Consider the following 14,256-nt stretch of genomic DNA (forward strand, 5'->3'; position numbering starts at 1 on the left):
TGCACACGGTGCCATCTAATCATCATGCATCTCCCGACTCCATGAGTCGCAAATTAGAAAGATTACGTTTCGAGAATTATTTTTCTGATATTTTTCGTGAGCACAATTTTAATGACGCGGTCCTCGTCTAATTATGTTCACAATACCAGCAAGTAATTATTTAAATAGCATTTTTATCATATTGTCGCGATTATCTGACACAGCAGGGTAAACCGCGCATGTTTAGACCACACCTTAATTTAAAAAATGGCTGGACTGCGCACGCTCCAAACTATCGATGCATCGCAACGTGCAGTCGTTGCACACGGCGCTATTTAGTCAACATGCATCTCCCGACTCCATCAGTCGCAATTTAGAAAGATTTTGTTTCAAGATCTTTTTTCTGATATTTTTCGTGAATAAAATTCTAGTGACACGGTCCTCGTCTGATATTGTGCTCAGTTCCAGTAAGTAATTATTTAAATAGCATTTTTATCATACCCTCACGATATCCAACAAGGCAAGGGTGAACCGCGCATGTCTTGACCACACCTTAATTTAAAAAATGGCTAGACTGCGCACGCTCCAAACTATCGATGCATCGCAACGTGCAGTCGTTGCACACGGCGCCATTTAGTCAACATGCATCTCCCGACTCCATCAGTCGCAAATTAGAAAGATTACGTTTCGAGAATTATTTTTAGATGTTTTTCGTGAACACAATTCTAATGACGCGATCCTCGTCTGATTTTGTGCTCAGTTCCAGTAAGTAATTATTTAAATAGCATTTTTATCATACTCTCGCTATGTCCAACAGAGCAGGGTGAACCGCGCATGTGTAGACCACACCTTAATTTAAAAAGAAGGTTAGACTGCGCACGCTCCAAACTATCGATGCACCGCAGCGTGCAGTCGTTGCACACGGTGCCATCTAGTCATTATGCATCTCCCGACTCCATCAGTCGCAAATTAGAAAGATTTTTTTTCAAGAATTTTTTTCTGATATTTTTCGTGAGTACAATTCTAGTGACACACGGTCCTGGTCTGATTTTGTGCTCAGTACCAGTAAATAATTATTTAAATAGCATTTTTATCATACTCTTGCGATATCCAACACAGCAGGGTGAACCGCGCATGTGTAGACCACACCTTAATTTAAAAAAAATGGCTAGACTAAGCACGCTCCAACCTATCGAAGTACTGCAGTGTTCACTCGTTGCACTCCCCATCATTAAATAATGGTATTGGTAATATTACGTTCTAGGAATATTTTAAAAGTGAATTAAATACTCAACGATTTTCTGTTTCGTGAACTCGGATATTTCTCGTCGGCTCAAATCATGTGATGTGGTCCTCTTCTCTTAATGTCCACAATACCAGTAAGTAATTATATAAATAGCATTGTTATCATACTCTCGCGATATCCAACACCGTAGGGTGAACCGCGCATTTGTAGACCACACCTTAATTTTGAAAAAAAACTAGACTACGCACACTCCAAGCTATCGATGCACTGCAGTGTGCACTCGTTGCACTCTCCGTCATTTAGTAAAGCCACTTCGGTCGACTCCAACAGTTCTACATTGAAAAGATGTCGCTGAATAAATGTTCTAAAATGTAAACTATATACTCCGACGGCTTGTCATTGCGAAGGCTTAGTTCTAGTGACGCATTCATCTTCTCTTTATGCTCAATACCAGTAAATAATTAATGAGATGGTAATTTTACTTACGCGGAAACCAAGCTTTAATTTAAATTTAGAATTTCGTAATAACATTATTAATTGTCTAAATGCTTATTATGGTCAAAATCTACGCACGTATTTTACATTTCATAAGGCATGAGGTTACATCTCTGCGCATTTTTAGGCCACACCCGCAACAATAGAAATCTGAATCGGTCATCTTTCGCGGTCTCACGTGAATGTCCTTGAAAGGTTCCGAAATTGACGAATTGTCTATATTGAGATAATTATTCAAGGTCAATATATATTATTATACGTCTTGGTTCATTATGACGGGTGGGACCACAAAGAGTATAATATCAAACGAAATAATTGCGAAGTAAACGTATTGGTACTGGTCGTATGTACGAATTGAATTAGCATACTAAATACATTTTATCTCCGCCTATTTAATAGGCCCTGTGGTATCGTTTTCATTAATCCCTCTTTCGCACGTGATGAACAATCTGTACCTTCTAGGTCCGGGTTATGTAAGCTATAACTTTAATCACTTTCGTCTCACAAATATTTGTGTCCGTAAACCATAAAATAAACTAAACTTTATAACTTCCTCAAACGAAAAAATAAAAACTATTGTTAAAAACGCCAGGAACTTCGGATTGCTTTCGGAAATCGAAGAAAAAGTTATACGAAATTTACAAAGGGTTTTGATCTTAATGTTCCTATAAAAATGCTACTAATATTGTTGAATTTTTGTCCTATTTATCGTTCCAAATGAGTTGAACAAGTTTGTTATTTTCTAACTCGTTAACTGTCGCGTTTAACTGAATGAACGGTCTAACGGTACCTTTGTTTTATAAATCGAACAGTTAAATCAATCAATAAATGAGTTTTTGTACGTAAGTACTATTTACGATGGAGAATTCTTTTAACATTTTTGACGTGGTTTACATTGTCGACACTGTGGCCACGTTTCGGATTGATTTGATGGCTTTTGGCTTAAAAGCGTATCTTTTAGGGACACCTTGTATAATTGTCTCAAATTATTAAATCAACAAGTATCTATTCTACTTCCTTTTTTTTTAAAAAGCTAATATTGTAGGCCAGGAGAAGACTACTGCATTTCATGTAAATGAAACTTTGCCATCCAAAGTTAGACAAGCACATGATGCATTTTCTTTAATGCAACATCAAAGTCGCAACAGATAATGATATGTGGTGTCAAGCTTTTCAGGGTTTAATATTTTGTGTTTGATGAGTATGACATGGTATTAATTGAGTTGATTTTAAGCATTGTTAAATAAATTTATCGTGGCAAAGCACAATTATCTATTGTTGCAGATCACTTTGATTCCGGTCTTGAAGTTCAATAACATGTACAGAGCGACACCAAACTTGAGCCGACTATTCAATGAACCAGAGCTACAGAAGTCCTGCATGACATTCATCATCAAGGGCTCCGAACTGAAAGAGAAGGTACGATTTAGTCGGTTATTGATCTACATAGAATCGAAAAATTCCAAGCTACAGAATTTTGACCCCTTAGTCTTAAAATGAACAATTCGTTTCAAAACGATGTTCAAATGTGGATTTAATGAAACGTGGCCCGTACTCCAGACTGGTATCGTCAACCGAAAAGCTGGGTACTGGTATCGAGCGATGCGTTAGCACTATCGTTCAAATCCTCAGCCAGATTCCTATTTTCCTAAGGAAATGTACTTCACACTTGTTCACGATTGACTTCTGCAATGAAGGAATATCATAGTATATTAAAAATCTATGAATTTACGTAATAATTGATTCGGTATGTTATATGAGCTCGCTCGAGTAGGTACTACCATCCTGCCTATTTCTACTGCGAACCATTTCGGTTTGAAGGGAGAGATAATAACGACTTCGATCTCGTGTCTCGAAGTATATGACGTCAATCAAGCTGTCATAGACTCCCAAAACCACTTAACACCAGGTGGGGCCGTGACTTGTTCACGATTCAAGCTCAAATATATATATGGGTAGCCAACAGATCCGTAGTATAGCTATTATAAATTAAGCGTTGCATACACTCCTAGATTTGTAGACAAATAGAGCTGTAGTTCATTTCATTGTTGCTAGAACGAGTCGGATCCATCGTAAAGCAGGGCAAGACCATAAGAAGAATACAAAAAAAAAGGTTTCAAAAAACCTTCCCGGAGATACCAGGGTTTTATTTGATAGTGTAGTCGTGTAGGTCAATATTTCATGCCGCTCAATGAAGTAAAAACAGCGACTCAAAAGTCGGAGAAGATTGTAGAAACAGAATTGATGTTGACAATCGACAGGAGAGATTGATGGTGTAGTTGTAGAATAGATTCGATGTTGTCTCTTGAAAATATCGACCGGTTTCACGGTGAATGTTGTAAATCGCATTGTATAATCGAGTATAAATTTAAAAAAATCGTTAAATATAACTTAATACTAGGCTAGATAAATTTTATGACCATTATGATCTTCTTTGAAATGTCAATCAATAGCTATATGAATTGTGAATTTACGATATTCGCCGGTGAGAAAGCTCGGTATTCTGTGTCGTAGATAGAATTGGTGTTCATAGATGTCGCTAAATAACTCTGGTCCGTTTAAAACGGACAATCTAATTGTCAATGTAATCTGTGTCATAAGGCACAACTTACACATCTTGGATCTACTCCAAGCTAACTATCTACATAGCTGTCACATGGTTCTCCGGCCTCCTAGGCGAAAGCTCCAGTTGTCCCCGACACTACTGTAGCTTGTGAATGCGGGAACGCCATTACTTCTCAAGTTACTTTAGCGTTTCAACTATTTGATTCTTCTTCGTCTAACCTCTGGCATCTCGCTATGAAGGGACAGCTGCTATTTCGGTGCATCCTACGAAGTGGCAGTTCCTCAGGGCCAAAAATCTCGACACGATATGACGTTGTCAGCATTCCATGTGTAATTATCGATATCGATCGAGTGGTATAGTCTAGCTAAGGAAGTCAATTTCAGCTCGCAGGAGCATTTTTTAGGTCAATGCAGTGAAATTGTGTCACAAGTTCATTGTGTGAACAATTTTTATTTTCAATGAAAAAATGTTATCTTTAAACTACGAAGCCCTTATTTAATAGGAAAGGTACAAGTGTGTTTCGGGTACTTTCATAGTCACTTGAATGTTCTCCAATGTGGAACCAGATTTGTCTGTGTAGAAAAGTTTAGAAAACAGCTCTTTTCTTTTTTTTTTCTTTGCCGTTAAAGTAGAAGTTCTGCAATTTTCCGTTTTCATTCACATTTTTTCTTTTTTTTTAACTGCAATGCGTAATAATATGCAAACGTTTAAATATTACTTCAATAAATGATAATTGATGTGTAAATGTGTATGTGTGCATGTCATACTGGTGGAGGCGTCAAGAAACCGTTACAAAGATATTTTCATATATCGGTATCGATCGAAGTACTCAAAAACAATACGCTTCACGAATTATATTTTTAAAAAGTGTTATGGAATTAAAATTCCGTTATATCCTTTACCAAAATATAATTAATATATCATGAAAATAGTTCGTAAGTGCTGCGCGTATTTAATCATAGTTTTAAGTGTAATCACTATATATGCAAAAAATTATAAATGGGATTTGATAAAACGTAAAAAGATTACGTTCTGAAATATTCATTGAATTGTGTATACACATCAACATTGTCTACTGATATTTAATCCACTAATGATTTTTAAGAAAAGAAAAGTTCGCTAAGTTTTTTTACAAAATTAGCTATAGGATGAATTCCAATTAAATTATTATTAAAATCATTAGATGCAACTAATATCGCAAAATTCAAATTTATTTCCTACTACATATTTAAGTATCTTCCAAAAAAATCTAATCGTATAATCTATTCTGTACTTTAAACAAACATAAAATTGGATTAATTTAATTGAGTAATAAAAGTAGAGGTAGCCAAATTAAGGACTTAAATGGCAAGTCTTAAACAAATTCTGAAACCGTAATACTTATTTATAGTTAAAAAAACGATCACAATATAGTAAAAATAATAATGAAGAAGACAAATTTGTTTCAAGCGAACTTTTCGAACCAATGAAATCACAATGTTGATATGTGTTGTTTATAAGAATCTAAATATACACATAATAATATTTATATCACGACTCGGTCGAGAAAAAGGAAAGAACAGCACTCTGTGACATTAAACACACATGTATATGCAAGAACACCATTACTTAAAAATTCACTGGCCTACTCACAAAATAAACATAATATTATACTTGTCCCTGTCATACTAATATCTGATTATATTATTTCTATGCCATAGAAAACATTAAAACAAACATGTAATACTTTTGAAAAACATAGTCCTAGACCGGATACATGTTGGCCAACCATGTGATATAGATTAAATTATATTTGGAACAATAAGTAAGGGAAGCAAATTTAACAAGGTGTTCTTATAATTACTTATTTTATGAATTCACTCACCAGCACACTACTACTAAAGGATACACGCGAAAACGTACTTTGAAGTTAGATGCTACTTTGACTTCCCAAAGTCTTTAGCCATCCAATACTGAGTCTTAACACTCTGCGAAACTTTATCACTTTCTTAATTTTTAAGCTATGAGTTACCAGTTTTCCCTGGACTCTGGGCCTTTTCAACTTATTTAAATTGACATGAACCCGATATATTTGTCAATTGATTTACAGTGACACCTCGCAATACATAATTGTACATGAAATACTACATTTACACTCTTTCCCATAACACACGATAGATGTGCTTACGATTCCGTCATCAAAATATAAATATGATTTAATAAAAATGTGTATAGATAGATTTTAAGTTTTAAAATGAAAATAGTTTTCAATTGCTCTGCGTTTACTTTCCGTAGTTACAAGTCATACCAGTTGTATGCAAGGAGGAATGAGAGACTTGGCTAGAGTGAGCGCTGCGGAATGAACAGATCCCAATTTTTCTTTTATACCCTAATCCGGCTGGTATGACTACTTTACCAATAAAATCCTTAACGTAATGATTCAGTATGGGTTGAGGCCATATGGTAAGTATGTAGGATGCCTAATGTCCGATCGGCAATAAGTGGATTACGGATTCTTATTAATGAAGAACAAGAATCAATAATCACCTTATTGCTGAAATCCGGATGTAAGCTATCCTCAATTCGACACAGATTACAGTAGGACAACAACAAGAATTTCACCAAATACGAGGAAGACAGCACGGACTACTATCAAACAATGGTTACAAAGCCCCTGAGAAAAAACAAAGAAAAATGGGTGGCACTTTAACCTTGTCGAAAACTGAACTGGTTTGTCTAGTGGATCCGACACGACTCTTCGTAATAGTAGACAACACTGTCATCGCCACGGTATTGTATAAAGTCAGAAGGTTTTGTGTCAATTTTTATTACCTAATTATTCAGTATAACAATCGACAAAGGTAACCAAATTCAATTTAGTCCAATAACAGAAGATATTAAATATATATAGTATATTGAATGATAAATGGATTATTTAATCTCAATGTAATAACTTTCTTTTTATTGACTCTTTTAACTCGTACATACATGGCTTTAATCTATTTTATGTACTTCAACATATTAACAACCGCATATTTTTGCAGGCAATCAAACAGCACCCCACATCATTAAATAGCATCGTATCCATAACTGTTAATCATCATAAGTCAATTAGAAGAGCCATCCGTTGAAGACAATAAACCCGCCATGCTACTGCTGAACTGCAGTGCTCAATGCCAATAACAAATATACCCCAGAGTACAAAATATCACTTCGGCAAAACACTTCAGAGCACTGCGCAGTGTCTGTTTTAAAGCGAAAAGCAAATCAACATATCTACTACACTCACGATGACAAACTAACCAGAGCCCAACCAGGATGTCTGTTATGAAAAAGGGAATCTTTTATAAACAAACAATGGATGGGTTACCGAACAAAACGAGGTATCAAAATAATCGTCGTGATTGTTTTAATGTATTAAAGAGTAGTCCCGCTGCTCCCGCCAATTTTAATGCGGATTTCAATTAGGGTACAATCTGGTCATCTTGTTCCTTCATGCACAATGATAAAACTCAAATTTATTTTATTTTAATATTAATCTTTAAAAAAATTATTTATAGTAAGAAGTCGTTATAAGTCGGATAGTAAGAATTCAGAAATATCTTCCTGTGAGATCATTTGGAAGTTGAATGACACTTGGTACAATTACCCGTGTCCTTATTAAATATTGCTCAGTTTATTTGATTGGTTACATTATAAATGGCTTTTTTAATCAAGACTTTGTCTTTGAACGTTTGAAGTGATTGAGTTTTCAATGCTTAAATTGTCTCGACTGTTCAACAATCATACATGTTGCTTCAACCCTCCATTTCGAAATATGAATTTTCACCGTCACAGAATTTAAATCTGACATATACATACGAGTATATACCATGATATACGTATATCTGTAGATTTCTCACATTACATATTCTTTAGTTGCGCAAATGTATATGTAATATGTATACTTGTTTCATCTTTGTTTACTTATTTTTTTGTATTCTTGAAATGCTTTACTGGAATTGGTTGGTACGATTTTGTTTAAAGTCAAGGCGTTTTTTTTTTATTGTTAATAAAATACGCATTAGTGTCGGTTTAAATTAATGTACAATAGGACTAAACATACATTCAAGAGTTTTAGCACTGCCTGTGACTGTTTAGTTTCATGGTTGAGCGTATTTATAGGTACTTATTAGATAAAAATCAGGAAAAAGTAATACAACCTAGAATGTTGCTGATTTTAAATATGTTGCGCCGCCTCTGAACGATATAACGAATAGAGTCCGATATGCAGTTACATGTTAAAAAACACAGAGTAGCGACAATACAGGAGTTGACAAACACTACAGCGCTAAACGATACTCATACATGAATATCCCGACATTGGACTTCAACTTTTTTCTTTTCTTTTTCTTGTGCGAAACACATTACTGCTTCACGGCAGATATAGGCAGGGTTGTAGTACCTACCCTTGTGGACTCGCAAGACGTCCTACCACCAGTAATAATTTAAATAGCTTATGATTACATGAACACATAAAACAGATACACACATATAGCTAAAATAAAAACCATATACTGTAGTTGTTACGGCATATTAATGAAGGTGCAAAGTGACTAGATTTTCAGGTATATTGTTGAAAGATCCCCGGGTAAACATATCACAGGAACAGTCCAGTCACCTGGTCCCTCTGTTTTCTGGGGAGAAGAATACAGACACGACACACTTGCCTATTGTATGAGCGACTAAAAACGATCTTGATCATGCGAGTGTCCAAGTGTGTGACTAAGTTGCTAGTCGTTGTCGAAAAGCTTACTTGTTCTGCATATAACCCCAAACCACACTTGTTTTCCTATATTAGTCGTAGTCCTGATTTGATCCATGTGCCCTGCAGATTGTTCATCTATTGACACTGTTTTTTTAAAGATATGGAAACCTATCTTTTTTGTTTTTGTTGCGCGATTTTTTTTAGTTGTAGTTTATTTCTAAGCTTTTTATACTCCTATTTTACAGAAATATTAAATATATTTTTTTTACAATAAAATTTCATTTCTTCCTCGAAATATGCATGTTTATTATATTTTATTCTAAACCACAAAACGATTATCCATCGTACCATATAGTTGAATGGGAAGCAACATAGTCATACCAAGTTCCAAAACTCTTCCGGAGATAATGTAAATTACATTCATAGTCTTCGTTCTGAATAATTAACTAAGTTTTAAATCTTACGTTTTACTGGTGGTAGGACCTCTTGTGAGTCCGCACGGGTAGGTACCACCACCCTGCCTATTTCTGCCGTGAAGCAGTAATGCGTTTCGGTTTGAAGGGCGGAGCAGCCGTTGTAACTATACTGAGACCTTACAACTTATATCTCAAGGTGGGTAGCGCATTTACGTTGTAGATGTCTATGGGCTCCAGTAACCACTTAAAACCAGGTGGGCTGTGAGCTCGTCCAGCCATCTAAGCAATAAAAAAAACTATTATACATTTTTATATTAATTACGATTATAATTACTTTTACGATTTTAATCTCGTAGTTATTTCTTAATATTATAAAAACAGCGGTTAGCAGACTATTCAAATGTCGACGACCTTAGTCGTCACTGAAAAGGAAAATTGTTTAGTATTCGTTACGTCTGTAGTAATAATAAATCCCGAGATTAAACCATAAAAGTAATTCTAATTATGTCTACGACACGCGAAAATCGTAGAAAATACATGTTTAGGAACCTGTGATTTGCTTCTACAAAATCTGTGAAAGCGTTAGATGGAAATCCCGACTTTACTATGGTATCAGTGAAGGCAAAAAAGAGAGAACGCCATCTCTTGTGTAACCAGCGTATTAACTTTGAACATCCATTTTGAAGAATCTAGGAGCTGAAGTAACTAAAAGATCCTCTGGAGTTCCTGGGAATGGCATGTACGTAAATAAAACAAATTCCCAATCGTCCATATCCCAAAAAAACATCCCTACTGGGTACCTGTCAACAGGTTTAAATACATCAACCAAAATTCATTATTTTGTAAAGAACTAATACCTAATTGTAATAGTATAATAAAAAAAAACAGTCGACTCAGTAGAGATAATAATGTCTATAATAATGTTGTAGAAAATTAGAAATGCATATGCCGTACACTCTTATGCTCTATATATCTCGCAATATCATGTGGACTTTTCATTTTTTTTTCTTTAAGACATACGTAAAGAAGTCTGTTCCACGATTTGCAGCTTGTTAGTTGATAAATAAGGCATAGGTGACGGTAGCGTCTAAGCTGTTGGCGGATCTGCTAAGTGACTACAGCATATTGCGAATGTATATAATGTGTTTCTAATCTATAATTGATTATGGAAAATTACATAAATAATTCTCTTTATTCAGCCAACTCTGTCAGACGTCCTGGAGATACTGTGTTCGCTGCAACAAGGTACAACCCTGAGGACTGTCAGCGACCGCTTCTCCAACTCTGCTCGACCCAACTTCGACATCAGACGACTGGTTGTCTTCGCTCAGATCCACGGCCTCATCAAATGCTTAAAAAGGTAATAAAGTCGATAAAAGCTTTATTCACCAATACAATATATATTTATTTGTAGTGCCTCCAATAAAATTTTCAATTAATCCTAGGTATCCAGTATATCTTCGAAATCCTCCTCGGCATAACGGTTTCAACACCCGCGTAGACCCCGTTCTCGGCATACGCAGACTGTTCACTGGCAAACATTGCGCCGATGAAATCTGCTGTCTCGCTCGCATCGACCTCCCGACCCTCGAGCAAATCATTGAAGAAGACCCGAACGTCGCTATTATATGGAGATAGAGGACCCACGACCCCGTTGCAGACGAAATTTTCCTTAGAGACATTAACGAACACGAAATCACAATCCTAAATGAGTGTCAAACACTTTCATGCGATCAGGCTGGACCTGGTTAACTTCGGCGCATACTCTCTGCAATCAAACGAACAATACATTACGACTTCAATTTTAGATTAGCAGTTTCGACAATTCATAAAATATTTAATAGAATAATTGTTTGTGTTAAAATAATTTTTATTTCTAACTTTTCTTAAACTTTCGAATTTACTGACAAAAAGTTTTTAACTAGACTAATTGAAACAATAATTAAACAATCGCGATACCTCACACGTTGTGTATTTAAAGAATTTTGAAATGCTGACTACCTATTAATTGTTCATTTTTAATTATTTTAGATTCAAATGTCAATTTAAACAAGCTGATCAAATTACTGTAACTATAGGACGTTAATCTTTACGCCCCGGGGTGTAAGTGGCTAAACTGCCAACAATCTAGCCAAAGCCAACCTCACCTGCCCGCGGTGCACCCTGCCGACCAACGAACGAGGCTCTGGCAACCTTCCCCTTCCCCTTCTGTTCTCTCTTACCCAAATTCAACTATTTCTTACACGTCTCTTATTCTTCTTGACGTCTCTGAAGCGACAGTATGCGCCGAATGATACTCAATATATTGTCGTCTCGGGCCCATCTTACATTGCCGCCACGTATGGTTGGTTACGATTAACAAAATATACTAAGATCTTATTATCATAATCATCAAATTATGACTGTATACGCACACATTGGTAAAATTTGAGGTCCGGGATCAGTCCTGAGCACGAAAGTGAAAATGTTAATATTAAGAATTTTGCCCATATGAAAATTCATTGGAGCTGTTAATTCATGGTCAGAGGCAGTATGCTCCATTAGTACGATTCAAACCTTGAATTTTACAAATGTTCTGGTCCTATCTACATTTTGGTATGTTTTCCACTAAAGTGCTATTTTTCACCTTCAGTACGTGTTGTGTAAAGATGTTTCCTCGAACTTACAAATGTAGCCTAATTTAATGACCAGAACCAAACCGCTCTTGTCGCTGATGTCAACGCAGTTTTAAATAATTTTAATATTCCTGTTCTTGATCCAAATTTTAGTATGGCAGGCGTAGAGAGTTAATCATCTTCAGCACGACACCTATGGTATGTCAGTTGTATACGTTCTGATAGACTTGGACCTCAACGCACGCCGTGGCTATGTTTCTTTTGACCTATCATTTCAGAACCCCCTCTTGTTGAATAAACAATCAGCAGTTCGTTTGTTTTTCATATATTAAGTTAAACGTAAGCTGAGTAAAGTATGGCTGCTGATTTGCTGAACTGATGTGATTGAAACATAGAGCGACGTTCGGTGAGAATGGACATTTTGCGCTAAGTACTGAATTAAGTATAGATTCCGCGAAGTAAATGTAAAGAAATTGTAAAGAATGTATACCAAGCACGGTTTTTACTTTGGTTGTAGGTTTTAAATCTTCCCCTTCTTGTTTCCTCCCCTCGCCTTCTTCCTACCATTTATCCCTGTCTTTACAACACCTACAGAATCAAACTTGAAGTCACATCATGTCTTCTACTCCTACCCAAACTTTTCAGTAGCAAGGCAACGATACGAGATTCGTCGCAAATTTGTTTCTGTAAAAGCGAGGAGAACGGAACATATGTATTTACCTAAAACGCACTTGTTTAGATGTTACGAATGTAACTGGGAGAGTGAAGAACTCTGGTAATGTTATCTGGAATGTCACGAGTCTAAGCTATTGTTTGTCTGCGTAGACTGCGATTCACGTTTTAGATAACATTGATTGGCTTGTTTTGATCGACAACGGCGACACATCTCGTTTCCTGGTTCTTGTAGTTGTAAGGTGTTCTGTGAACGTGCTGTAAATTAGGTTTAAGAATAACCAAGTAACTGGACGTGCCGTAGTACGGACTCGTTTCGAAGATGTTATCACAATCATTCTAAACTTGTCCGCACGTCGTTGGTTTGTATCTCTAGAAGCCACTTCGTCCTCGCGACGATTATTGTTATTATAAATTGTGATCGGTATACGTGCGTTCTTCTACTAAACACATATACCGATCATCCTATATCGGCAATTTAAAAATTTGCTGATATGGCACACATAAAATGTATTTCTCTATAGCGTAATGCATCAAATGTAAGTAAAGCTTTTCCCCAGTTTGATGATTGATGCGATCAGTCATTGTGCTCCACGTGAGCTGCGCTAAATATAAAAAATAATTCAAAATGTAATTGTTTTATTTCATTCAAACCCTTAGAATTAGTTCACAGTGAGCAAATTAGAATTTCGTGAATTCACTTACCGTACTTACCGATAGAATACTTTAAAAGGTTTAAGGAGATTTTATAAAAATCTTAATATTAACCAAAACAACAATAAATTTAAATCAGGGGATACGGGTACGCGACTCCGGCCACCTCTAGCTTCTACTTTCTCTTTCACGAATTCTTCTAGCACCCTCGATCTATTATTTCTGATGGAACAGCCTACGGTGACCGGTTCCAGTGAGATATACCCTCCAACCGCGAAGTATTTTCGCCTTTTACCCGTTTTAAAACAGTAAATAATCCGATAGAAACAATGGCAACGGCCAGAGGATCTTCGATTATAATAGCCTAACTGCTATTAATCGGAAGATACGGGTATGCGACCCCGGCCTCCTCGAGCTACCACTAACTGCCTCAAGCCCATAAGCTTTCTGCAGTAGTGGTATCCTAACCTTAAATTCCTATCTGTCCCTATGCCGTAGTAGCTTGGATGACTTTTTAGTCTCCAACTATAAATGCTACTGAGCCTGAACTGGTACAACTACAAGTTCGGGATCTTCGTTCCTAAGCTTCCAAAGAGCTACCTCGCTGGATCGCATGACGACCAGTAGTGGCTTGGATACGACAAAAAAAAACTCGTCCCGTCTCTTCACCTGGTTTATCAAACGGACCGTATGTTGGTAGTAGGTCTGAAAGACACCTCTTTTTACTGAAAACTGAAATTTAGACTCATTTCTCAAAGTCTATGAGCTCTGGTGACTTAACACCAGGTAGGCCGTAAACTTGTCTATCTATACTAGTAATAAAAAAAAACAGTCGCACCGCCAGACGGCCGCCGCAGTGTGTCGTTCTATCAACTAGACGACTCTGC

At 36.3% G+C, this 14,256-nt stretch overlaps 1 protein-coding gene across 5 annotated transcripts in view; it reads left to right on the top strand.

Moving 5' to 3' along the window:
- Nucleotides 1-13,344, top strand: part of LOC101743877 (GATOR complex protein NPRL2) — an 81,472-nt gene extending 68,128 nt beyond the window's left edge. For 4 of the 5 annotated variants that reach the window (XM_012689363.4, XM_062670886.1, XM_021347153.3 and 1 more), the window contains 3 exons: nucleotides 3,005-3,139; nucleotides 10,628-10,788; nucleotides 10,874-13,344. In XM_012689363.4, the coding sequence (XP_012544817.1) occupies nucleotides 3,005-3,139; nucleotides 10,628-10,788; nucleotides 10,874-11,066 (489 nt within the window). In that variant the 3' untranslated portion in view covers nucleotides 11,067-13,344. Of the gene's footprint in view, nucleotides 1-3,004; nucleotides 3,140-3,775; nucleotides 9,308-10,627; nucleotides 10,789-10,873 lie in introns of those variants that run through there. The other variant, XM_004924883.5, reaches the window with a different exon arrangement.
- The last annotated feature ends 912 nt before the right edge of the window (nucleotides 13,345-14,256 follow it).

The sequence above is a fragment of the Bombyx mori genome, chromosome 1 (genome assembly GCF_030269925.1).
Source record: "Bombyx mori chromosome 1, ASM3026992v2".
NCBI classification, from domain to species: domain Eukaryota; kingdom Metazoa; phylum Arthropoda; class Insecta; order Lepidoptera; family Bombycidae; genus Bombyx; species Bombyx mori.